The 23,477-nt window shown below is 37.6% G+C and overlaps 1 protein-coding gene across 2 annotated transcripts; it reads right to left on the reverse strand.

The window, feature by feature from the left end:
- Positions 1-3,441: 3,441 nt before the first annotated feature.
- grin3a (glutamate receptor, ionotropic, N-methyl-D-aspartate 3A) lies at positions 3,442-23,095 on the reverse strand. 2 transcript variants are annotated; one of them, XM_057321895.1, is made up of 10 exons: positions 22,119-23,095; positions 16,657-17,258; positions 12,735-13,459; positions 12,409-12,476; positions 12,149-12,294; positions 10,300-10,415; positions 10,048-10,199; positions 9,779-9,943; positions 9,549-9,619; positions 3,442-4,775 (listed from the first exon to the last, which is right to left on the reverse strand). In XM_057321895.1, the coding sequence occupies exons 1-10, from the start codon at positions 22,827-22,829 to the stop codon at positions 4,439-4,441; spliced, it is 3,093 nt and encodes a 1,030-aa protein (XP_057177878.1). In that variant the 5' UTR covers positions 22,830-23,095; the 3' UTR covers positions 3,442-4,438. The 2 variants fall into 2 exon arrangements, with proteins under 2 accessions (XP_057177878.1, XP_057177877.1); XM_057321894.1 differs by having other exon boundaries at positions 12,409-13,459.
- Positions 23,096-23,477: the final 382 nt, after the last annotated feature.

A 23,477-nucleotide genomic window follows, 5' to 3' on the forward strand; every position in this document is an offset into this window, starting at 1 on the left:
TGTTTTGCTTTTCTTTAAAGTTAGCATTTTCGGAATTTCGAAATGCTAAATATTTTTTCTGGAGTAGTCCGTCAAATAAATAGTCTTGTAGCTGAGTAAAATAATTTGAGTGGGTTTCTTTTTTGGGGGGGGTTCACGTATAAGTAAAGTCTAGTGCAGTTTTGCAAAATATTGGACTTGTGGAATTACAGTTTTGCAATGCAAAATAGCCACAATTTTGCCTAAAAATGAAAGATGGAGTTGAAAGTTGAAAGATGGAGCAGTGCCAAAAGCATTTCATATGACAGCAACCACATTGCAAGCCATAAACAATTGTATAAGGCTTTGCTGTAAATGATGTAGCAACCTGCCTGTCTGCACTTGGATGTTTCCATCTACACATTTATAAAATTACTGAAAAAGTAAAAATATACATATTTTAAATTAATTGACATTAAAAAAATTATAACCATGGAATTTCCATTATATGCACAGTTGTACTGTAGTTATGCATGATTGTTTCTTTAACTTTGTAAGTGCATAACTCGTGTAATATAGCATAATCTCTCGTGATATTATTCGATTTTATAAAAACTCCTACATCAGTCATAAAGGTAATAAACCGAATAATAACCGAAATGAAATAAATAAACAAAACAATACACTTTTAATTTTAGTGTATGCATGTCATTTTCTATGGTGGTGAGTAGGTGGTACTTAGAATTTCTGATTTTACTGAAGGGAACATTATTAGTGTGTGCAAACAACATATTAAAATAAAAAGGCATGTCATGACCCTTTCAATTGGAGAAGAGTCAGAGCCCTTTTTGGAAATTAGTTTCAAACGTAAGTGGTGCTGGTGTGCCTGCGCCAAAGCTGAGCTCGTTACAACTGATTGGACTCACTATGAATTGGTATTACTCTGGGATTACTGTATTGAAGATTCTGGCTCCCAGTGCCCACTCATCCACGTATCAGAAACTAATTTCCAAACGAGGGAAGGGGCAGTGAAAGACAACACATGAGGAATCTGCATGTTTTTTATGTAAACATTGGGTACTTGGAATTTCCCTGGTGGGAAGTGACAGTCCATCTGTACCCCTGACACTTTCTCTGAACTGCACGGCCAGTTTGTGTGCATATTTTAAAATTGCATATGCATTTGCATTACAGTTGAATACTTTGACAGTGGACAAAGCATGGACATCCCCTAATTGATCATACTCTATTTCAAGTTTGATGTGCCGCTGTCTGCTGAGATTTCTCCAATTCTTACTGCACAGTAGTTTTGTAATCGCTCTGTGACAGAATTCTAAAATGAGACACCTAGATATGAAACAGTTTTGAAATCTGTTGTTGCATCGTTAAGTAGATCCTGAATCCTAATCCTTTTCTGGGCTGTGTATTCCTGCACTCATTTTTATCTATGGATGTAACAGATTATAAGAGATGTGTCTTCCCTCTTTTCCCAAATGTTGACTGTACAAAGGCTGAAATGACTGCAAATTTACAGGAAACAGGGAAAGCATGTAATTTTACAGGGAAAACTGTTATTTTACAATTTATTTCTAGCAGAAAATTTCCGTTTTTTAACAGGATTTTTTTTACAGTTTGAAATATTGTAAAAAAAAAAACGTAAAATTACAGAAAAAGGCCGCAAATTTACAAGAAAACGGGAAATACTATTTATTATATATCCTTATATCCTGTAATTTTGCAGGGAAAAATAATTTACCTTATATTTCTGTCGCTACAGCTGACAGAACTTTGTTTTTTATGGAATTATTTTTACAGTTGCCATACTATGTGACACAGCTGTAAATCTAAAGTTTCTCTTGGGAATTATCTAGTTGAACGGCTCCTTAAACGTGATCTGATTGTCAACTTGGTTATAACAACACCAACAGGCTACAGACTCTGCAATTAACAACATTGAGTAAACGGTTTAAACAATCATGGTTATTGATGGAAAAAGTGTGTAAACTACTGAGCTCATTCATTTAGGACTTCTAATCAATACAGGTTTGACCTGCAGCTGTATAAAACTAAAACACCGGCTTCACAACAGAACTCTATTCAAATACCATAGAGAAAAAAGCTCATAATAGATAAAAGTTTCTACATGATTTTTTTACCTTGACTTTCTGAACATGTACCATTTGGGCAACGCAAATGACTGCACACCAGCAGCATAACCCAAGGCCAGCTGTGCAGGAAATTTAAGAATAATAGAGTTAGGTTGTATTTCTGCTTCAGGGTGTAAATGGCATATAGTCATTAATGGACCAATGAATTCCACAGCAGAATGTCAGTACATCTGTCTTTCATCTAAAACAAAAGTTGAATCTAAATGAAATATGATGATACAAAACACAGTTGCACGAAAAGTTCAAACTAAAGTTAAAGCCCCACACTTGTGTTAACAAAAACACAGCAAGGTGGAAGTTAGGACACACATTTAAAATCTCTAAGGTTATTTAATTATAGACCTATGATTAAACCTCCACAATAGTTTGAATAAAACTGTTCTGACTATGTTATTTAAATGAGTTAAATCAGATGAAGGACAATCAAATAATGTATGGGAATTTAAATAAGTTCCAGTAAAGACCACAATGTACTTAATTCAGTTGAAATTGAAGATTGAACTGGTGTGACATCATTTCAAACAAAATCTTGCCAAAACTAAGTTGTTCGCTTTAGCAAACCAGTGAGAACTCCTCACCTTTGATCTACTATTGGTCCTTAGCCACCACTTTGACATGAGGATCATTTCCTGTTTATTTTGCTTCAAAGAGGTTAGACACGAAAGAACATTAAAAAAAACGTAAGATATGAAAATACACTGGAGTGTCGTGTTACAGAGCAGAGATTCAGAACATTATTTCAGAAAAAAATAAAACTTAGATTTTTGCAACAAAGGATGAAAAGGACGAAGGAAAAGAGTGGCAATGAGGCATCAAGGTAAACTAAATTCTACTGAGTGTGTAATGTCTATGTTTCTATTTTATTGTTAGTTGTCAAATGCATTTTTTTAAACAGATCCGACTTCAGAAACACAGCGGTGTTGGACTGTTTGAAAACAGTATATCGTCACTCAGTCTTTTCAAAATTCGCTTGCATTGTATAAAAGTGTGGCAATTTTGAATAAGGATAAAATAAGGATTTTGTTTTTGCACATTCTGTGTATTACTGGAATACTATAGTTTTAATAACTAGGCTGTTATTCAAAAATGGCCAGTTTTACTTAAAATCATACGTGTATCCCAACTTTGACTAGTAATGTACACAAAGTTAAAGTGGTAATTGCCAATAGACATTCAATTAGCTACTGAATGTTCGCACAATTCCCTTTATCAATGACAATGAGTGCATTATTGTAAAGATGCATTTATTGTATTTAAACTGAAATTATAAAAGCAAAGAAATCAGAACACATTAAGAAATTCAGATAGATGTTGGTTCCCAATCATTCTTAGCCAACTATACATGCTCCAGTAGCCAGATAACACAACAATATACATTCTAAATTAAATTTAATTATTCATAGAATTTGAGTATATCTACAATTTTTTCAGTTGCTTTGTGTCGTGGATTTTTAAAATTCGGGACCACATTGAAAAATTTAGATTTTTTCTTTTTTTACAAAAACTGGTTAACACGCAAACTTATAAGTTACTAGTTAGAATCAGTTAAAAGACTCATAATCCCTAACTCTCTAAATCAGTTAGTAGTCAGACTATTCACTGAACTGCAGGTCATTAATTTACAAAAAGTATTACATTTATAATTATTACATCAAATATTGTTGGACCTGTGAAGTAAATCGGCCATGGGTCATGTTCCGATTGACCCATGTTCTTTACTGTTCTGTTAAACAATACAATTAATTTAAGAAGATGTGAAAGACAAATGAATCTTACTGAAATGTCTCAAGAATTTTTGCTTAATAGAAAGCTTTTAATTAATAGAACCAATACCATTCAAGGTTAACAGCCTGTGTTCAAGGTTAAGACTTTCACTTTACAACCGTAGAGACGACAGTCTATCCTTCTTCTAAAAACTGTTCTCAGCTCTGTGTATCAATATGCAGGAGACGCTATCGTACATCACTCTTTGACACCTTAAATAAATGTGACTTTGACGATAAAATGTCTTCCCTTTAGACAAATACACAGCGTTGTTCACATTGTACCATAAAAACAGGGTAACCTCAGAATTAAACATCTGGGTATACAGAAATACACACTGCTTATATCCACTCCACTCCATTTGACTTGACTTTATTTTTTCCTCTGTCCTTTCTCAAGTTCAGTTCAATAAGGAATCCAAATAAAAAAGGCTTAAAAAAAGAGCCTTGCTCCCTTAGGAACCCCAATTGAAATAATCAACCAGTAGGTCCAAGTCTTTGAACACAGCGACCCATAAAACTCCAGCCATATAAAGATTTCTCAAAACTCTAGGGTTCCATTGAAGTCTTAGTTTTTTGATACTGCTCCAGCTCTTTTTTCTTCTTTATGGCAAGCTGCAGTTGTTTTTTGATGAGCTGGATTTGTGTTTCCAGGTCTGTAAGTTCCAGTACTATTGGGTTTAGGCCCAGGCCAAGAAGGTCTGTTCTCCCATTGGAGGTGGTTTGTAATGGAAGTTGTCTATTCTCTTGTTGGGGCAGGAGCTCCTTGCACAGTGAACATTCCAGGTCATTTTGTTGTCCCTCTTGATTGGACAGTTTTCGACGATTGCAATTCGATGTTCCCAAAGAGTTCCATGGCATTTGCTGGTTGTTTTCAACATTGCAGCTTGATAAGGACAGGGAAAATACTATGTAAATACACGTTTTCACATAAAGATATAGTTAACCAAATGAACATTCTGTCATGAATTACTTTCATGTTGTTTTAAATATGTATGCTACTTTTCTCGTTAAAGACAAAAGAAGAATTTTGAAGAATCATTCATACGGCAGCGGTTACTAGCTGTCTGTCAAACACTAGAATGGACCAAAAAAACATCATCAGAAGACTTTGTGTGACAAAGGCTAAAAGTTGTTATTCACTCAAACATCTTCCCCTGCAGTTTTTAAATCAAATATGACATCCACCCTGTGGCACAGGAACTGTACAGTGTTTGACTTCAGATGAGATGTTCAGTGAATAATTCAATTTTTCTATTTCTTCACAAAATACTACTATCTGACTTTTGGAATTTCTGAAATACGCATGGACTACAGTTTTTAGGCATTTATTTCTGTTTTTACATGGTTTTTGTATTTTTTAATACAACCGTGATATGCATATTGCTTGATATGTACCACACCTTTCTATCAAATAATTTTGTGCAATAAAAAACCTTAAGAGTGTTTTGTCCATGTTGTACTATACATATTGTATTTTTATGGTTTAATAAAACCTAAAGGGGTTTTAAATGCAAATGTTGAACAAAAATGCCTTCAGGGCATCATTATTGGACAAAACATACAGATTCTGCTGAAATTCTCCTTTTGTGTTCAACTAAAGAAAATAATAGCATACAGGTATGGAATGTATTTTTTTATTTACTATATTTTATTACAGGGGTGCCAAATCCTGCTCCGGGAGATTGGGCATCCCTGTTTTATTACATATATATGTTGCCAATCATTTTTTATGATGAGTTAAAGATCTCCTATTTTGCCTGTTTTCGTGATCCTGGTTGTGTACCTTTATTGTTCACCGCTGTTCCTTGCCTCCTAAAAACGCTCTGTTTTGTTCATTGTTCAATGAAGCCCCTCCCTCCAAAATACTTAATGGACTCTACTAATGGACTTAGCTAAGCCAGTGTGTTATGATTGGTTAACTGCCCTGTCGTCACACCCCTCACCATGACGGGTAGTTGCATGTGCTCTAGTATTTTCCTGCCGAGTTTAGCCCCAACTCTGATAAAACACCTGAAGAGGCCAGTGACTTCAGGAACAGACGCGTGGGCTGCGCAGATTGTTTGGCACATCGCGTTAAAGTACCGCGAGAGCGATTCAAATGTGTACCAAGCAATCTGCACTTGAATCGCTATCGCGGTACCTAAATGTCTTACGGTGATAGATTTGTGCAGTGCCACATTAAGTTGAACGCATCTATTCCTAAAGACGCTGATTAGCTTGTTCAGGTGTTTTATATCAGAGATGGGGCTAAATTTATGGGATTACTTGTGTCTTTTTTATTCAATCAAAAATTCTGTGTTTGAGAGTAAAACTAATTGTTTTGTAATTAAAAAATAAAAGAGATCGCAAAAAAACTCCTTAATTGATAACAAAATTATTTGCATTGTGTGCAAATCTTTGAAATTTTTCTTTGTCCACTTCAAAAACTTCCATCACGAAACCACAAATGTTGCTCTCTTTTCTGCGGGTCGAAAAGTTTTGCCTGCGAGTTGAGAAGTTTTGCTTGCGAATAAGGCTGTATCTCAGTGGGCGGTCTCTACACACCAGGATGAAAGACCTCTCTTATTGGTCATTTTCAATCTAAGTGCCACGCCCACTACCCTCCCCAGTCATAGCCGCCAGAGTGGGGTAGTGGTATGAAGAGCAACACGTCATTTGCAAGGTACTTTGACTCTTTTTAATACCTTATTTAATGTTATAAATCCTCTAAATTCATAAATGTGGATAGCTCGTGTGTAACCATTCATGTTTTAATCTAATTATTTAATGTTGGCTACTGTACTAGTGATACCTCTGTATAGTTTTTATAGCTAGTAGCTTGATAGCTTAGCCTTAGATAGTAGCTTTAGCTTCTAGAGTCTGTTAAACTAACTTAAGTTGTTTTATGATTGCCGTCTCAGCACGATAAAGTTAGTTTTGAGTGAGATTAGCCTGCTCACCCTGGTTTTATACAGGCAACAGTCTTACACAGATAGTATTACCATTCTTCAGTTTAATAATATTCACTCAGTGTGTACAGACATTAAACATTTACTCAAAAATGCCACCTGAGAATGTTCTGACCTGATTTATACACTCTATGGTTCTGACACGTATCAGATTGCAAGGGACAATTTCATCCACTCAATTAAAACATTGACCATACCACTCATTACAATCACTTCAATCGATTTATATTCTGCCAATACCTGTCATCATTTACCTTTTGAAGCTAAAGCTACCATAGGTGAGATTTTTGTAAACCTTCAGGTGAGTGAATATTATTAAACGAAAGAATGGTAATACAACCTGTGTAAGACTGTTGCCTGTATAAAACCAGGGCGAGCAGGCTAATCTCACTCAAAACTAACTTTATCGCGCTGAGACAGCAATCATGAAACTACTTAAGTTAGTTTAACAAACTCTAGACACTAAAGCTACTATCTAAGGCTAAGCTATAAAGCTACTAGCTATAAAAACTATACAGAGGTATCACTAGTACAGTAGCCAACGTTACATAATTAGATTAAAACATGAATGGTTACACACGAGCTATCCACATTTATGAACTTAAAGGATTTATAACATTAAATAAGGTATTATAAAGAGCCAAAGTACCTTGCAAATGACGTGTTGCTCTTCATACCGCTACCCTGCTCTGGCGGCCATGATGGGGGAGGCTAGTGGGCGTGGCACTTCGATTGAAAGCGACCAATAAGAGAGGTCTTTCATCCTGGAGTGTAGAGACTGCCCACTGAGATACAGCCTTATTCGCAAGCAAAACTTTACAATTTGCATGCAAAACTTTTCAACTCGCAAGCAAAACTTTTCGACCCGCAAAAAAAGACAGCAGAAAAGAGAGCAACATTTGTGGTTTCATGATGAAAAGTTTTTGAAGTGCACAAAGAAAAATGAAAAATTTCAAAGATTTGCACGCAATGCAAGTAATTTTGTTATCAATTTCTGAGTTTTTTTGCTATCTTTTATTTTTTAATTACAAAATAATTTGTTTACTCTCAAACACAGAATTTTTGATTGAATAAAAAGACAGGGGCCTGGCCAGAACTTTTTTTTAGAGGTGGCCAGTTAAGACCCAGTGATTTTATTAGGGTGACCAAAAAATCCTTGCAGACAGAAATTCTTTAACTTCTACTGTAATTTACACCAATTCTTCATTACACATAGTTTGCTGGTCAAAAACATACACAAAGAACGTAAAGTAAACAATTTATTTGCAATGCTTTCATGTGCCAACATTATTTTAAAATAATTTGCTAGCCGTCATTTGCAGTAAGTTAGCATTTTTTATAGAAAATAAACATTGCAGTACCCCAACTTAAACTGTAATTAATGAATGAAATCCAGTTAAACAAGACTGATTTTACTGACCCGATCATTCTGCTCGCAATGAACTTCCATGGTATACAGACAGTACACTGTCACGAAGCGGTTAGCAGCTGTTCAGCTAATAGTGCTCAGACTGTTTGCGTCAGTGCATCAGCGTATGACATCATATTAACACGAGAGTAATGTTCTCGCGTTACTTTCAGTGCATTCGCTAAATGATCTGCGCAACACTCTGTAAACTCCGACACACATCTTAAAACTGCTTCGCACAACAGAGGTGGCCAGATAGGTGGCCATCCATCATGCAGGGGTAGCCGTGGCCACCATCCCATATAAACTCGGCAGGAAAATGGATCTTGCGGGCCAGAGTTGAGAACCACTGCCCTAAAGCTAAACACAGTAACAGCAATAAACTGTTAATGGAGGCTTGCTAGTGTGTGAAAGTGTACATGTATAAATGTCAATCCTTGTTAGAGATCGCAATTTTTTTAATACTATGATGAGGATGCAATGCCCCTATCTAATATGGCAAGGGACAGAACACGGAATGGTTTCGCGTTAGACCGGTTACATAAACAGTAATAACATTAGGGTCAGTTCAGATCTGAAATGGATAATAAAACAAGCAGATGGACCAGGAGACATTTGCAAGCAAGGACATAGAAGTGTTTTTAGAGGTATGTGAACTCACACACACTACAGTATATCAGTGTATTACACAAAACTTTCACAGCAGATGTCATAGATGGAATTAGTGACTGTTAGTTATCTTTTAGAATGTGTGTAGCTGAATCTTTTGCACCAAAGCTAACAGCAGTAAACAGAGACTGTGGTAAAAGTGAAAGCATGCAGCTCAGTCAAGCGTTCATCATGGTAACAAAACACAACTGCAGCAGCTCTTCGTCTTCTCTAAAGCAGCCCAACAAGGCATCGCCCCCTTTTTTGCGTGTTCCCTGGGATGGAGGTTATTCAAAATATCGGGTATCGTTACGTATGGATTACCAGAAAAAGAGAGCTGTAGTTCTTTTCAGCCATGTGCTGTAGTCCTTAAGTGATTTTTATTAAAGAGAATATTTCCCTTTTCAGTGATCTTTGAGTTTTGTAACTTTGTAGATGTTTCTTTATACCCAGACAGTAACATTATATACTATATATGTTTTTAAAGACGGATTTGCAAAATAAGAGACCTTTAAATATTACAAAATGAATATAATGTATGGTATATTAAGTATTTTAAATTTTACTTGGGTATGGTACACAAAAGGCACCGACTGTTGAGAATGACTGTTGAGAGATCACTTGTCTAGTTCATTGTATGAGAGCATTTTACCTTTTCTCTTGTTTTGCAACAGTCTGTACTTTGTCTTCTTTGAAAGTCGGGTTAAGTGCTCGATGCAATCTCTGACAGAACAAATTAAATTAGGTGTTATTAAAGACAATGGGAGCCGTACAAAGAATTACAAAGTAAATCATTAGCACGGTGTTTTTTATGCTACAACGTGTCGCCAAGATTAAATATGATTATGGCTAATAAAAGCATCATAGAACAAATCCACTCACTTGACTAGTGTGGAGCCAATATTTATGTTGTGAAGTTTTCAGCATCCTGGGTATCACCCAGCGGTGGACGATGTGTTCCCCAAGTGTGGTGAGGAGGGAAAGGGCGACCCCAATGCATAGCATGACAAATAACCCTGAGAAGTGCTTTATCCCCATCTGTAAAGTCTATGTATTACAACATAAAGACAGCAGAAGACAATCACAGTAGAGAGAGAGCTGATCATAAAATGTATAGACTTGGTTATTCTCATTTTGCTATAATGGCCTACCTCTGTCACAGCAAAGCTTCTTTTACCACAGGGGACCACCTTGTACCACTTATCATGTAGCAAGTCCATAAATCCATCTGATTTATACTGACTGACCAACTCAGAGATATTTGAAGTAAAAGGAGAATTCTGTTTGAGCCCAATACCATAGCCTGTTGAAAGAAAGTAATATATTATGAGAGACAGATATTTATATAGGATATGTTTTTTTAGTTCTTCAACTCTGTAACATAGATGCTTCCATTGACTTGCCTTCAATTGCAAATGGCTTTCCCACAGTCAGCATCTTGCAGTCTGCATCAATAGATACTTCATAGTCTAAAAGAGCTTTGTCCATTATGAAAGCATCTAGCTTCTGAGGATCATCCCTGAAATAGCATAAAGCACTTAACTATTGTATAACGACACACATTTTATGCATTCATAAGGCTTTATCTATGTCAGGGATGGTGTGGTGGAAGAACCCAAATGCAGGCAGGCGGTGAAGGGGTTAACACAACAGGGCTTTATTATACACAAAACGCAAAACAAACACCCTCAATGGGGGAAAACGGAACTAAGAGATATATATATATAAAAAACAAAACACTTCCCACGTGGGGGCAAAAACGAAAACAAGAACAGCAAAACTAAACTAAAGGACACGACCAAACGTCTTACACCACGACAGGACACGACAGGACACGACAGGACACGACACGGTAGCCACAAAACTCACAGAACACGGGCAAGGCTGGGAACAGGAACACTGGACGAGGTACATAACACATACACAGTACAATCCACGAGCACAAGACAAAGAAACATGAGGGCATTTATAGGCAAGACAAACGAGGGATAATTACACAAACGAGGGATAATTACACAGGGCAGGTGAGGAACATTAGACACGAGAGGGAAGCAATACTTGAAACAAGAGGGGCGGGGCCAATGACGAGACACGAGAAAAGACATGAGATGTAAAACATACACAACTCATGGCTTTCTCACATAAAACCTAAGGGCTCTGTCCCGATCCTGCCACATGACTAGAAATTCATAAACAAGAAGGTAGGACCGTGACAATCTATATGCATTATTTGTGTTTGCATTACGATATTTTAAAATCAGAGTTTCTTAGTTTCAAAGTCACTTAGATTGCTTAAATGCTCCCACATATTCACAATACACCCTAAACTAAGAGGAAACTCCAAATTTACTACGTTCATGTACATCCTTGTTTATCCTGTGGAATTCATAAAGTGTGTTATCTTGCAAAAACATGTGCTGGTTTGATTTGAAAAGAGAGACCTGGATGACCTTTGCAGGAAGAAAAAATAGCAAATTTCATCAGCTTTTCCTGAACTTTATTCATTTTGCTCTGCTTGAAGGAATTATACACACCCAACATATTTTTGAAGTATGTGGTCTGATTTTGATTTGACTACATCAAATCAGGTCCCAGAGGTAGTAACAACTGAAAAGAGGTGTTGCAAGCTTGCCACGGAGGATATGGACGAAAAGCCATTCCAAATGTACTTATGTGGACACTTACTGTATGCCACACACTCATGCAATGCTATTTGAAAACTCTTGTTATTTTCTAAAAGTCGTTTAAGTCATTGTGTTTCCTGAAAGATGTTATTCTATATACTGTATAAAGAATATAGAAAGAAGCACACATAAATAATAACATCTTTCAAGAAGTACAAACAAAAACTGTATTCGTACCTTAAACAAAAGCTTTTAACACCTCATGTAAAGTACCGTATAACTCTAAATCTTTCAAGAAACAAAAGCTTATTAGCTTTTTCCATCCTGTAAGAATTCTTGCAGCTAATTTTCTTGCAGCTGTATGAACAATGCTATATTAACTAAAAATGTAGCTGCCTGAAAATGTCTTTGCAGAAATACTAATCCACAACTCAACCTTGAAACAACAGCTGTAAACATAAGTGTTTTGACAGTTTGCCAAATATACAAGGCAAAGAATTTTATACGTTCCTCTTCTTGCAGAGTGAGACCACATGACTTCTTATAATTTGAAGGACATGGTAGAGGATATCCAGTAAAATACTGCATATGTGATCAATGTCAATTTGCAATAACAATTACGACTTACTTAAGGTGGTCTATCCCATCAGGGGTTGCAGGGGCATTATATCGCCTCATGTACTCATGCATCTCCGGAAAGCTTTTTTTCAAGTAATCCTCAGCGCTGCTTTCCCGAACAGTCCCAAAGCGGAACCCTTGTGATGGATGATGAAGCTTGAATAGTGAGAGAACCATTATCATCAACCAGGAAACACATTTTCTTCCTCTTACCATTCAGAAATGATATGCTTGCCAATCATTTTGAAGTAATTTGAAAATTATTCTTACTTTGGGATCATGTATACCCGAGAGCTGCTCATAAGTTTTCTCACCAACCATTACAGCAGCAAGATTAGCTGTGTAGGTAGACAAGCAGAACAAACAAAATATGGCCCAGAGATTCATGAGTAATCTGCCAGTCCAACATTTTGGTGGCTTAATAGCAGCTGTCCTGCCAAACAAGATTGCGTAGCAAACGTTTAGCGCTGAGGAAAAAGAGAAGACTCTGTCCCTGTTCCTACCCCTTGGGGTCATGCCGAAAGGGCTTTTCCACTCGTACAAGGTAAGAAACACAGCTGTAACATGCAAAGATACAAATATTCCTAACCACATACTCCAGTGTAGGGGCCACATGAAGGCACCAATAGGTGCCGCTGTATCTTTAGTCCTGACAAGGATTCCCAGACTGGTAGAGAAGAAGGGGCTGGTAAAGTCGATAACCTGACTGCGTGCCGAGTTGATACTGAAAGAAGTGACAGCCAGGTGTGCCGCCCCACTCATGAGGTCCCCAACCAGACCTGTCCAGCGACCGCTCTTGTAAGCACCATATTTCCCATCTCCCACAATGTAGAGGTCAAAGTCAAACTCCATGTCCTCTGCCAGCTTTTCCAGAAGATCAATGCAATAACCATAGCAACATTTTTTAAACTCCATGGGAACAGTGTCATTGGCACCTTGCAAACCCTGAAAAAGACCCTCCAACAACGCTGTATTATTTGTTAAGGGGTCAAGGCACAACTGGCCGGCCGGACACAAACCGTCCTCATCAACATCACGAGTGAAGACAAATGGGTGCTCTACCAAGGTGACTACACGTAAGTGTAGGCCAGAGGATTGCCGCCAGTCTGCCCCTTGTTGAGACCGTCTCTTATTTGGCCAAACTCCATAATCCATGACCACTTTGCTTTGCTTCCAGCTGCCAAGACGCGTCCACATTGGCTTGCCAATTGGGTCATGCTGTAGATTCCATATAAAATGGTGGCTTTCCGAGAGAATGGTAGATTCCTCTTGAACATTAATGTAGCCACTCAGGCCATCAAATGATGTGTGGGCCATGAATCTAGGAATGAACAAAAAAAAAACACATTCAAATACAAGGTCTATGTCAAAATTACCACAAAAAATGTTTGCCTCTTCAATTGCACTCAGGTGGGGAAAATAATATCATCTAATAATAGTCACCTAATAGGCTAAATGCCAATTTATGCTTTTCTGTTGAACTTGGGGTGTAGGCTACACCGCTGACACCACAGTTACACTGAAGAGAGAAGAGTGCATCTCCCCAAAAATGTGCAACAAGTATAAATATACAGTATATAGTCACTGCATTGACTGCTTTGGCCCTTTTCTACAATACATCAACAAATCTGCCATATTGGGTAGAACAAGACTGCCTTGTGAACACATACAGTACAAGTGAAAAGGGGAGCTGCAGTGTTTCTTCATAAAAAGGATGTAAAGATTTACATTTCTTAACCGATTTTAATGGTTTATGATGTGAATACAAAAACATTCAGTCTCAGCCATGATATCTCAATAGTAAGATGTGGTGAATTATTAATTGTCTTAAGGAATTGTGAAAACTCAAGCTTGTCATGCATTAATATGGCTTGTTTTTGTGATAAAGGTAAACATTATTGTTTTCTTTTTTAAATCCAGCAAAAAAAAAAGTAATAATAATAAAAACTCTCAACTCCCTGTTATATTTGCTTGCTCCTTTGCCCAGATTGCTGGAGCATCGTGTTATGAACTCAAATGTTTTGGGTTTGTGCTGTGGATACAATCATCTGTTAAATACATAAATGTAATGTCAATGTCAGTGTGCTTATAGGGCAGTCTTGCCCTTTCCAATGTGGCGGTGCCATTCACATACTATTTAGCAGGAAATACTGAAATGCAGTGGTTTATGTATGTCTATGACATCAACAGCTATGATTGGTATGCTATGTAATCAGAGATCCTTCCAGAGGCCAGATTTGCCCTGGTCTATCTCATCTTTTAAATGGTGTAGCTTTAGTAGTTACGTAAAAGATTCCAGTAAGAAACTATTTTCCCCAACAAGTTGCAATATACTGTATTGTGACAAAATAATGTATCAGTTTTTTATGAGATTTTATTCTTTAATTATTAGGAGTTTGCTGCTTGAAAAATTCCAACACTGATTATTTTGCACACAAGATTTCATTTTGAGAAATGTTCACATTGCAGAAGTGAGAAGCATTGCAAATCTCATGCTCGTGCTTTACAATAAAGGGACATGGCCAAATGGGTAAGCTCTGCTATTATTTGCAGTGGAAAACTACACTGACTTGCAAAAATAACAATTTAGCCTTGAAATTTTCTTTCTCTGTGAAAGTGCAGTGTTGGAGGTAGAGGTAACCCTGTTAAATCAATGATGGGAGAGCTGAGCATGTGAAATTGAAGCCCTGCAGCAGTATGATTGTACCTTGTGTAGTTTCCTGACAGTGCAGAGATTCTGGAAAACGCTCTTGATACGCTGTCACTGAGCATCTATGCCACTTTGTCATGTCTTTTCAAAGTGATCACAGATCTCTCTCTCTCAATCGCTAGACTTTATGTTCTGTTGATTTCAATTGATACACATGCAAATGCAGTTGTCCAGAAATGCCAGTGTTCGAGTGAGACCAACAGAGGATTAAATAATAATATCACACAAACAAATTTACAGGTTTAAAATTATGAAAGCAACAATAATAGTGCAAATATGTCAAAATCCATGATGTGTCAAATAAACAACTATGTTTTTATCACCGTTTTTTTTCCAGGTTGCTATTGTGGCTCCCCATACACGTAGGGGCTCTTCGAAGACATTTCACATTCTGAAAGTCTAGTGTGACCGGGGCATTATTCTTATGAAATATGCAGACAGTACAGCATTTCTGTGGCTCAAGATCATGCCACTAAAGATTCTTTCTTCCAAAATCTAAACAGACAGCGACTTCCCAATAATTAATTAAACTGATATGGAACTGATATAAGTAACTTATATAGAACACTCTACACACCCAACACCACTCAAATAAAGCTCCTCATGTGTAGAAAATGGAAGATCTTCACTATTTTTCACAATTTGCTCCTACCAAATCTTCATGTCTTCGGCTGTGGACTGTGGGGGAAACCAGACTACCCAGACACAGGGATAACATGCACATCACACACAAAGACCTGATGGCTCAGATAGGACTCCAACTAAGAAACTCCTTGCTGTAAGTGCAACCCACTGAGCTAAATGTCTTTTATATTAGGTAAAAAAAATGCATAAAAGTTATATGCAGGTCTTGACCAATTTTGTTATTCCAGTTTCAGTTCCAGTCTTTGAAACACTGTGTTATAATTGTGTTTCGTGACTAGCTAGGCCTACCACTGTTCTACCAAACTTTTTTAAATACATAGAAATTCTGGTACTCAAAGTGCTGCTTTAAAAAAACTAAAATTACCATTGCTTCATGTAATAGCACAAAATTGGCCTCCATTCTTTACATGCAGTGACATTCAAGATCTAGAATACTAACTAGTTGTCCTTGCTCAGACAATCATGACTTTTACTGCTCACACTTAAAGGGATAGTTCACCCCAAAATGAAAATTCTGTCATCATTTACTCACCCTCTTGTCATTTCAAACCTGTATAAATTTTGTTCTGCCAAACACAATGAAAGATATTTGCAAGAATGTCAGTAACCAAACAGATCTCATCCCCATTGACTCCCAATAGTATTTATTTTCCCCAATGTGGCAGTAAATGGGAGATGAGATATGTTTAGTTATTGATTTTTTTTCCAAATATCTTCCTTTGCGTTCAGAAGAACAAAGAAATTTATACAGGTTTGGAACAACCTGAGAGTGAGTAAATGATGACAGAACTTTCTTTTTTGGGTGAACTATCTCTTTAAAGATAGACAGATTAATGAACAACTAATCCTAAGTATTAAAATTTAGAGCGTAACTTGTTGCACTGTTTGTGGTATTGAGATACGTGATTAACTATAAATTATAATGACCAGACATTAACCGTGGCCTTTTAGGTGAAACGATTCCAAAAAATATAAAGAGAGAGAGAGAAACCCGAGACACACCTAGAGAATATCATCAAGACTTTTGCTCTTTGAAAGCCAATATGCCTCAGCTTTGTCCTGTAACCACCTAGAATACTGTACCCAGAAAGCAAAAAAGCCTGTTTTCAACAATTACACATAACACTGCTTTTGTTTTCAACAGAAGCATGTTTAAGAACTACCTGGAGAGAAATTTTCCTGATGTTAGATTTTTAGCCTCAATCACCAGACAGTTTGTGATGCCGGGTATCAGTGCCAGCTCTGGAGAAACAGTGGCAGCAGACCCCACCACTCTCGCCACAAACTCCAAAGCATCCTGGACATAATGATCTAGTGAGGGCTCACTCATACGGCCATGTGCAAGTAGACCCATTGGCAGTTCCTCTGTCGTTAACTCCTCCACATTTTGAGAGTCACCTATAACCCAGTGATAATCAGGAATTATCTGACCAAACTTTGCAACGGTATTAAAGATGTTGCGTATATCCCGTATGTCACATCCAAAGGTCACTACTGTAGAAGTTGAGTCCTTGATTGACCCCAGTTGACTTTGCAGATAAGTCGGAAAGTCGATTTTGGAGCTGATGTTGGTGGAAATCTTAATAACAGTGCCCAGATGAAATTTGGAGTTGTTGTGGAGCAAAAAGACAAAGTCGGAAATGTTCATCTGTTGACACATCACCAAACTGACGTCATACCAGTTATTCATGGACAGAAGGGAGAAGATGAGCTCTGCTTCAGGAGTTTGAGGGTTTCGCATGGCCATCTGGAAATGGAGTGAGTTCTGTGGAAAAGAAATAAAAGAGGAAATCATTACAGAACTACGAGTCTTCCATCCTGTCTGCCAAACAGAGGCAAGGCAGGAGTTTTAGATCCAACAGATTTACTTCTCAGAAACCACGATCATCTTGTATTTACAGTACACAAAAATGTCTCAGCAATATTGTGCACATGTTCTCAGACGAGAGCACATCTTAAAAGGAAGTAAGGATTTTCAGAAAATGATGAATGGCTGTACAAAAGGTCTTATATGGAAATGAATTAGCTACTGGTAAGGACTTTCCCAGAAAGAATAATCAACATGCGTCTAAAAATTGATATGCGTACGCATCATTAAACCCTATTGAGAACACTTGTGCACTAATTTTACTAAATAAGACCAACAACAGTTGGAATATTGTCTATATGAATGAGCAACCGAACATCATGTACCGAATGTGTATTCTGTTGGCATGTGACAACTGTAATTATAGTGACGGTTGTAAATATCAACATCCATATTAGGGATTCAAATACTAGACTGACAACCATATTCTGGTGGCATATTTTTAGTAACATTATTAGCATCTAGAATTTCAAAAGCAGTTTTCTAAAGATTTAAATTAATCTTCCAAAAATAGTCAAATTAGACCAGAATTCTGTGTTTTCCATTCAATTTGCTTCTTCATTAGCTTTGAACTAATAATAATATTTTAGTTCATGAAGTTATTTACTCGGTAAAATGCACACAATTATTCATTATTATTTGTCTTTTTATCCAGAAATGTTTCTCATACAGCTCAATGGACCTGACAATAATTAAATTGTTTGCGTTTCTTGATACTCGGATGACAAACAATAGCATGACACGCATTAAAGCTCAGCACACACACACGCACGCACACACACAAACACACACAAATGCACTGGGATTCACTTTGAAATGAATTTGAGGTTGAATATCTTTAAATAACTTGTCTGTGTAATGTGTGTACTGGATATTTATTCATTACACACATATACACACAGATATTCTTGTGTAATTGCCATAAAAGTAAATAATACTTTCTTATTTGTAAATGGTTTTGTAACAATAACCGTGGTTTATTCCCTGAGATGAATAACAACCCATGGTTAGATAGACTAAAGTTAGATATTACAGTATGCACAGAACTGCATAAACATGAATACAATTACCAAATAATTAACATTAAGTTCAGTAGGCCATTTGACATTTAAAAACATTTATTTCATAAAATGTTGCAATCGGATTATGTAATTATACAAAAACCCATTATCAACCCTGCACTGTCCTGCTAAGCAAAGCAAGCTGTTAACAGAGACTGCAAGATGAAATGTTTAGCTGTGCCGTTTAATTCCCCTCGGGGGACTGCTTTTAAGTGACGGCATACAGCAGGCTAATCATAATTGATTTCCAGGGATTTATTTTAAGATGTCCAAACAAACACTTACAGTACGTTCTGAGGGAGTTGTCAAGGAATCTAATGGACCTAAACAGCAGGAGGGCAAAAGAAGCACTAATGAGTAAAGAAGAGACACTTTTAGTTTTTTTACATCTTCTGGAATGTTTTGTTCCCTGAGGGAGTCCCTGCCATTGAATGATTTGTTAGCTGGAATGGAGCCAGAGCTTACTGCTGTGTCATATTAAAGCACCGGAGATCCAGCAGCGTTGAAGATGAATGGCTAAAGATAGATGATTTGATATGCCCCAGCTGTTTCGGCCATCTAAAGAGGTCCTTGGTAGACTTCCCATTTGTCTTGCCTACATCACAAACTTGAATCCATCCTTAATATTCACTGACCAACTAAGGCTAAACTATAATGTTGCTAGAAGTTATTTTACATGTGGGGTTTTAAAGAGTATACTGTAGAGATTTAACTCCTTATATGGATTAATGGGTGAATCCTATTTCTGGGTGAATCTGATGTAAATAAAAAATAATAAAATTCCCACTATTCTCAGAGGTGATTCTCATTAATATAAAACTTTTTGTACTATATTTCAGTAAAATACTGTAGAAAATTGTAATGAAGAAGGCGGGACGAGAACCGAGAGGTGCTTCCTCACGGTGCTATGCGGTGGTGCTGGACGTTCGGTGGACGACCCGATCCTCCTCCGGCTGAGGGCAGCCGGCAGCGAGTTTGCCGTTCCCTGCTCCTCCCATTTTTCACGGCGGACGGCAGCAGGCTCCGGCCCACGGCAAACAGCGATAACTCCTCTGCTCCCTCTTCTACAGCTGCCACCCCACCTCGGCCCAGGAGCACGGAAGCGAGCTCTCCGTCCCAGCCGATTCATCTTGCTACAGCACCACCGCCTCGGGCAGCCGCTGGCGGACGTCCCTCGTCCGCGCTGCCCGAACTCCTCAGCACCGCGATGCCGCTCGGCAGCGAGGGCTCTTCGACAGCATGTCCCTCCTTCCTCCCGGGTTTCGGCACCAATGTAATACAGTTCAAAGTAGGGAAGGAAGGAGGCGGGAACCGGCGAACATTCAAAAACTTTAATCAAAATAAACAAACCGGAAGTACAAACCGGAAGTAAAAGGGCCAACAGCCACCTCACAGTAGACTGCCTGCCACACAAACATAAATAAAACTTAACACATATCCGGGCCGGTCCTCTCTCATCCGTAGTCCTGTCGCTCGTCCTCTTATGGTCCCGATCTCCTCCGTGAGAGATGCGGGACCGGTGTGAGACCTCGTTGCCTCACGGCTCTCGTCCCGCCTTCCTCGTTACAAAATCATTTTGATTATTATTACTATTCATTACTACTTAAATGTGCACAACAAACCCTTTGCATCGTATAAAAAAAATCATGGTGCAATATTCTTATTAGTCCTATAGGTTGTAAAGGGATAGTTCAGCCAAAAATTAAAAATCCTGTCATTATTTATTCTCCCTAATGTTGTCCAAAGCCTGCATTTCTTCTTTCTTCTGTAGAACACAGAAGATATTTTGAGAAATGTCTCAGTGGTTTTGTGTCTATACAACGGTAGGGTCCAATGTTGTTTGGTTACCAGTGTTTGGTTTGGTTACCAGTAAATGATGAAATCATAATTTTATAATAATAGCCTTTTTATTCTATTGATTTTGGGGTGAAATGTGGTTGACAGGTTCCTTAAGGTTTACCTAATGTTGTTATTGAACCTAAAATCACCAGCACCTGCATGTTACCAAATGGTCCTTTTGTATGTCAGCTTTGGAAGAATTACTTTAAAATGACAAAAATTAAAGACAAATCTCAAGAGCTCTTTTGATGTTGAACCTCACGTTTTTTGCAGAACCTCATGTTTTTTGCAAAACCTTTGCAATCACTTTCCCTTTGGGCAATTTAGCTGCTGATGTCTTTGTAAATGACTAATTACTTCATCATGCATGCAAACTGTGAACGTCATATTTCTTAAATCTTTGAAATTCTTGATTTTTATTCAAATATTCATATATGTTTTCTGTCTGCACACTTTTGCCTGCTAATGGGATTGCAGGCTGATGGGTCCACCCAGTTATATCATGTTATGCAATAAAATAACTCCAAATATTATTTTGTTTTGTAAGACTGGGCTCTGAAAAAAAAGTATTTGTATTGTATATGTATTTTTATTTTACTTATTTATTTTATGAATCATAAACATTGTGAATGGTAAGATTTAGACAAATACAGTTAAGTTCCAGATGAAAGAGTTTTAGGATGGAAGTGTTTCAATGTTCAACAACAACAACAACAACAACAGAAAATTAATTGCTATTTGGATACACAACATACACTGACTTTGAGATCACAAGAAATCCAACTAACAATGTCATGGATGTAGTAGGCTAAACAAAGACCTGACCAGAAGATGGTGCTAACTTCTAAAGACCACAGAGGATAAGGTTGGCTTTTAGGGTGTTTACCAAAGGGTCTTTAAAACAAGTATTATGTGTCACAGGCATTACAATTGCTGTTAATTCAGGTATGCAAATTAAGCAAGTGCTGTAATGTAATGTGCTCTATGATGTTTTGCATTACTGCAGACATCAGTCCAACATAAAATACCTTCAGCGATACAGGCATGAGTATGTGGTGGATTTTGAAAGCCCCCTTTAAACGATAGGCAGAAAATAGAGGTTCTTTACAGCAATGCCACAAAACAACCATTTCTAGTTCACTAAATGTATTTTTAGCTGAAGGTTCTTAAATGATCATTTTAGCTTTGAATAGTCTGTAAAACCTTTTATATTACAGAAAGCCTTTTTTTGCAACAGACAGGTTCACTGGAAGTTAACGTTTCCTTGCGGAATTATGAACATTTATGTGCATGTCCCACATTTCACATCATTACCTCGTCATTTGAAAATATAAATATATGCAGTATGTATAGATAATTTGAAATAAAAAAAGTTGTATTACTTCACTGTTTGTAATACAAACATACAATTTCAATTCACAAAATTTCACTAAGGTTAAAACCACCTGCCCTTGTAGAAAGAGAAACAAATGAAAATATCTAGATTAAAGAAAATGTAACTGATTTCTAACATAATCATTTGATTGAAATATACCTAGCTGCTTTATTCACTATTCACTTTGTTACAGACTATGGATTTTATCTGCACCATTTTTTTTCTGTCTGACAATTAATTCAATCCAGCCTGTATTTTCAATGCCTGCACACCTTATTTTTTTGTATCTGCCAGTGTTGATAAATTCATTTAATATGAAAAAATGTGTGAGGATATTCCAAACATATCAACATGTGACCACTTGAAGATAATGCTAAAATACTTACACAGTAGGCTACAGTGCAGAATATTACTGCATTTACGTTGCTATACTATACTATTTTTAAAGCATGCATAAAATTAGTTTTTAGGAAATAGGCAGACCTGACTCTGGCGTTTGAACTCATTCTGCACGACGCTGATGACTGGTATCTGTAGCGTGGACGAAATAAATTCCAACTTCACTAATTCATTCCTGTTTTGTGGAAACGCAATGATGGCAGAAACTCCTTGCACGATGACAGTGTGGCAAACGCTTTGCAGGAACGACACAGGATCTGCACTGCCAGGAGATGAAGAGGAAAACGAAAAAGCAGGTAATTCTCCAAGTCCTGCTTCAACAGCCATGACTATCTCAAGGGTCAGGTTGTAAGGTAAAAGCCCTACCACTCTATTAAGGGTCTCCATAGCGAATATAACAGAGTCTCTAGGTAGGAACACAGTCTCCGTATCCACTTGTTTGAGTATTGTTTTACTTTTTGAGGTCCTGTGGGAGATATTTACTGAGCTTTTAGTCCTAATGCCCCTCCATTCATGGTCAAGTTCACTTTGGATAACGATGTCCCACTCCTCTCCAGTTTCTCTGCCTGTGCCCCAGTCCATTTCTGTATCCCAGAGGGCATTGTGCCTAAATACTCGAGGTTGAAGGTTCAGAGCTCCTACTCTCACCGTATGTCCGATTCTCTTTAGAATCTGACATGGTTGGGGATGTGCTAGAGATGCTGGAACCACAAAGAACATCATCAAAGCGCTCGGCGCCAATAAACAGAGCCACACCAACCTTCCCAGCGCACACTGCATCCAAGAGCCCGTCATTACTCAAAAAAACCCTTGGATGAGGTTTGGAAACGACGGGAACCGCGTCCACCTGTTCGCCTGGTGGTTCCTGCACAGCGTTGGATAAATGATGGATCGCCGGTGAATGTCATAGACGCAGCAAAGTTGCGCTCCTCTCCAACAGGCTTCCGAGCGATCGACAGCAGTGCACATGTCCAACGCGACTCAAAACACTTGCCTCTCATGTCAAATGCGTTTACGGGCAAAATATTTGAAGTGTGAAATAATTAAGATGTAAAGCAAAACAAAATACGGTCTTTCCAAACAATAACTCAACGCGAAGTTGATGTGAAACAGAAAAGGCTCTACTGTTCTCCATATCAATGTAACCGAAGTCTGAAAATGAGAAAAATATATAATTTTTACACGTATAGGCTATCTTTTCTCTATCCTGTATTTAAAACAAAATTGCGATGGAGATCGTTTACGCGTAAAGTGCTTTAAAAAAATAAAGTAGCCAATAAATGGTTGCCAAATATTCTAGTTTTAAAATGTAATGCAATGCGGTAAACTCCCAGACTGTCCCTGGAACAGTGCAGATTATTACACAGGCTGTGCTGGGTTTAACCCTGTCAATACCGCAATGAAACCTGCTGCTGCTGCTGTCAAGTCCAGTTGAAAAGGATA

This window comes from Triplophysa rosa, linkage group LG22 (assembly GCF_024868665.1).
Source record: "Triplophysa rosa linkage group LG22, Trosa_1v2, whole genome shotgun sequence".
NCBI classification, from domain to species: domain Eukaryota; kingdom Metazoa; phylum Chordata; class Actinopteri; order Cypriniformes; family Nemacheilidae; genus Triplophysa; species Triplophysa rosa.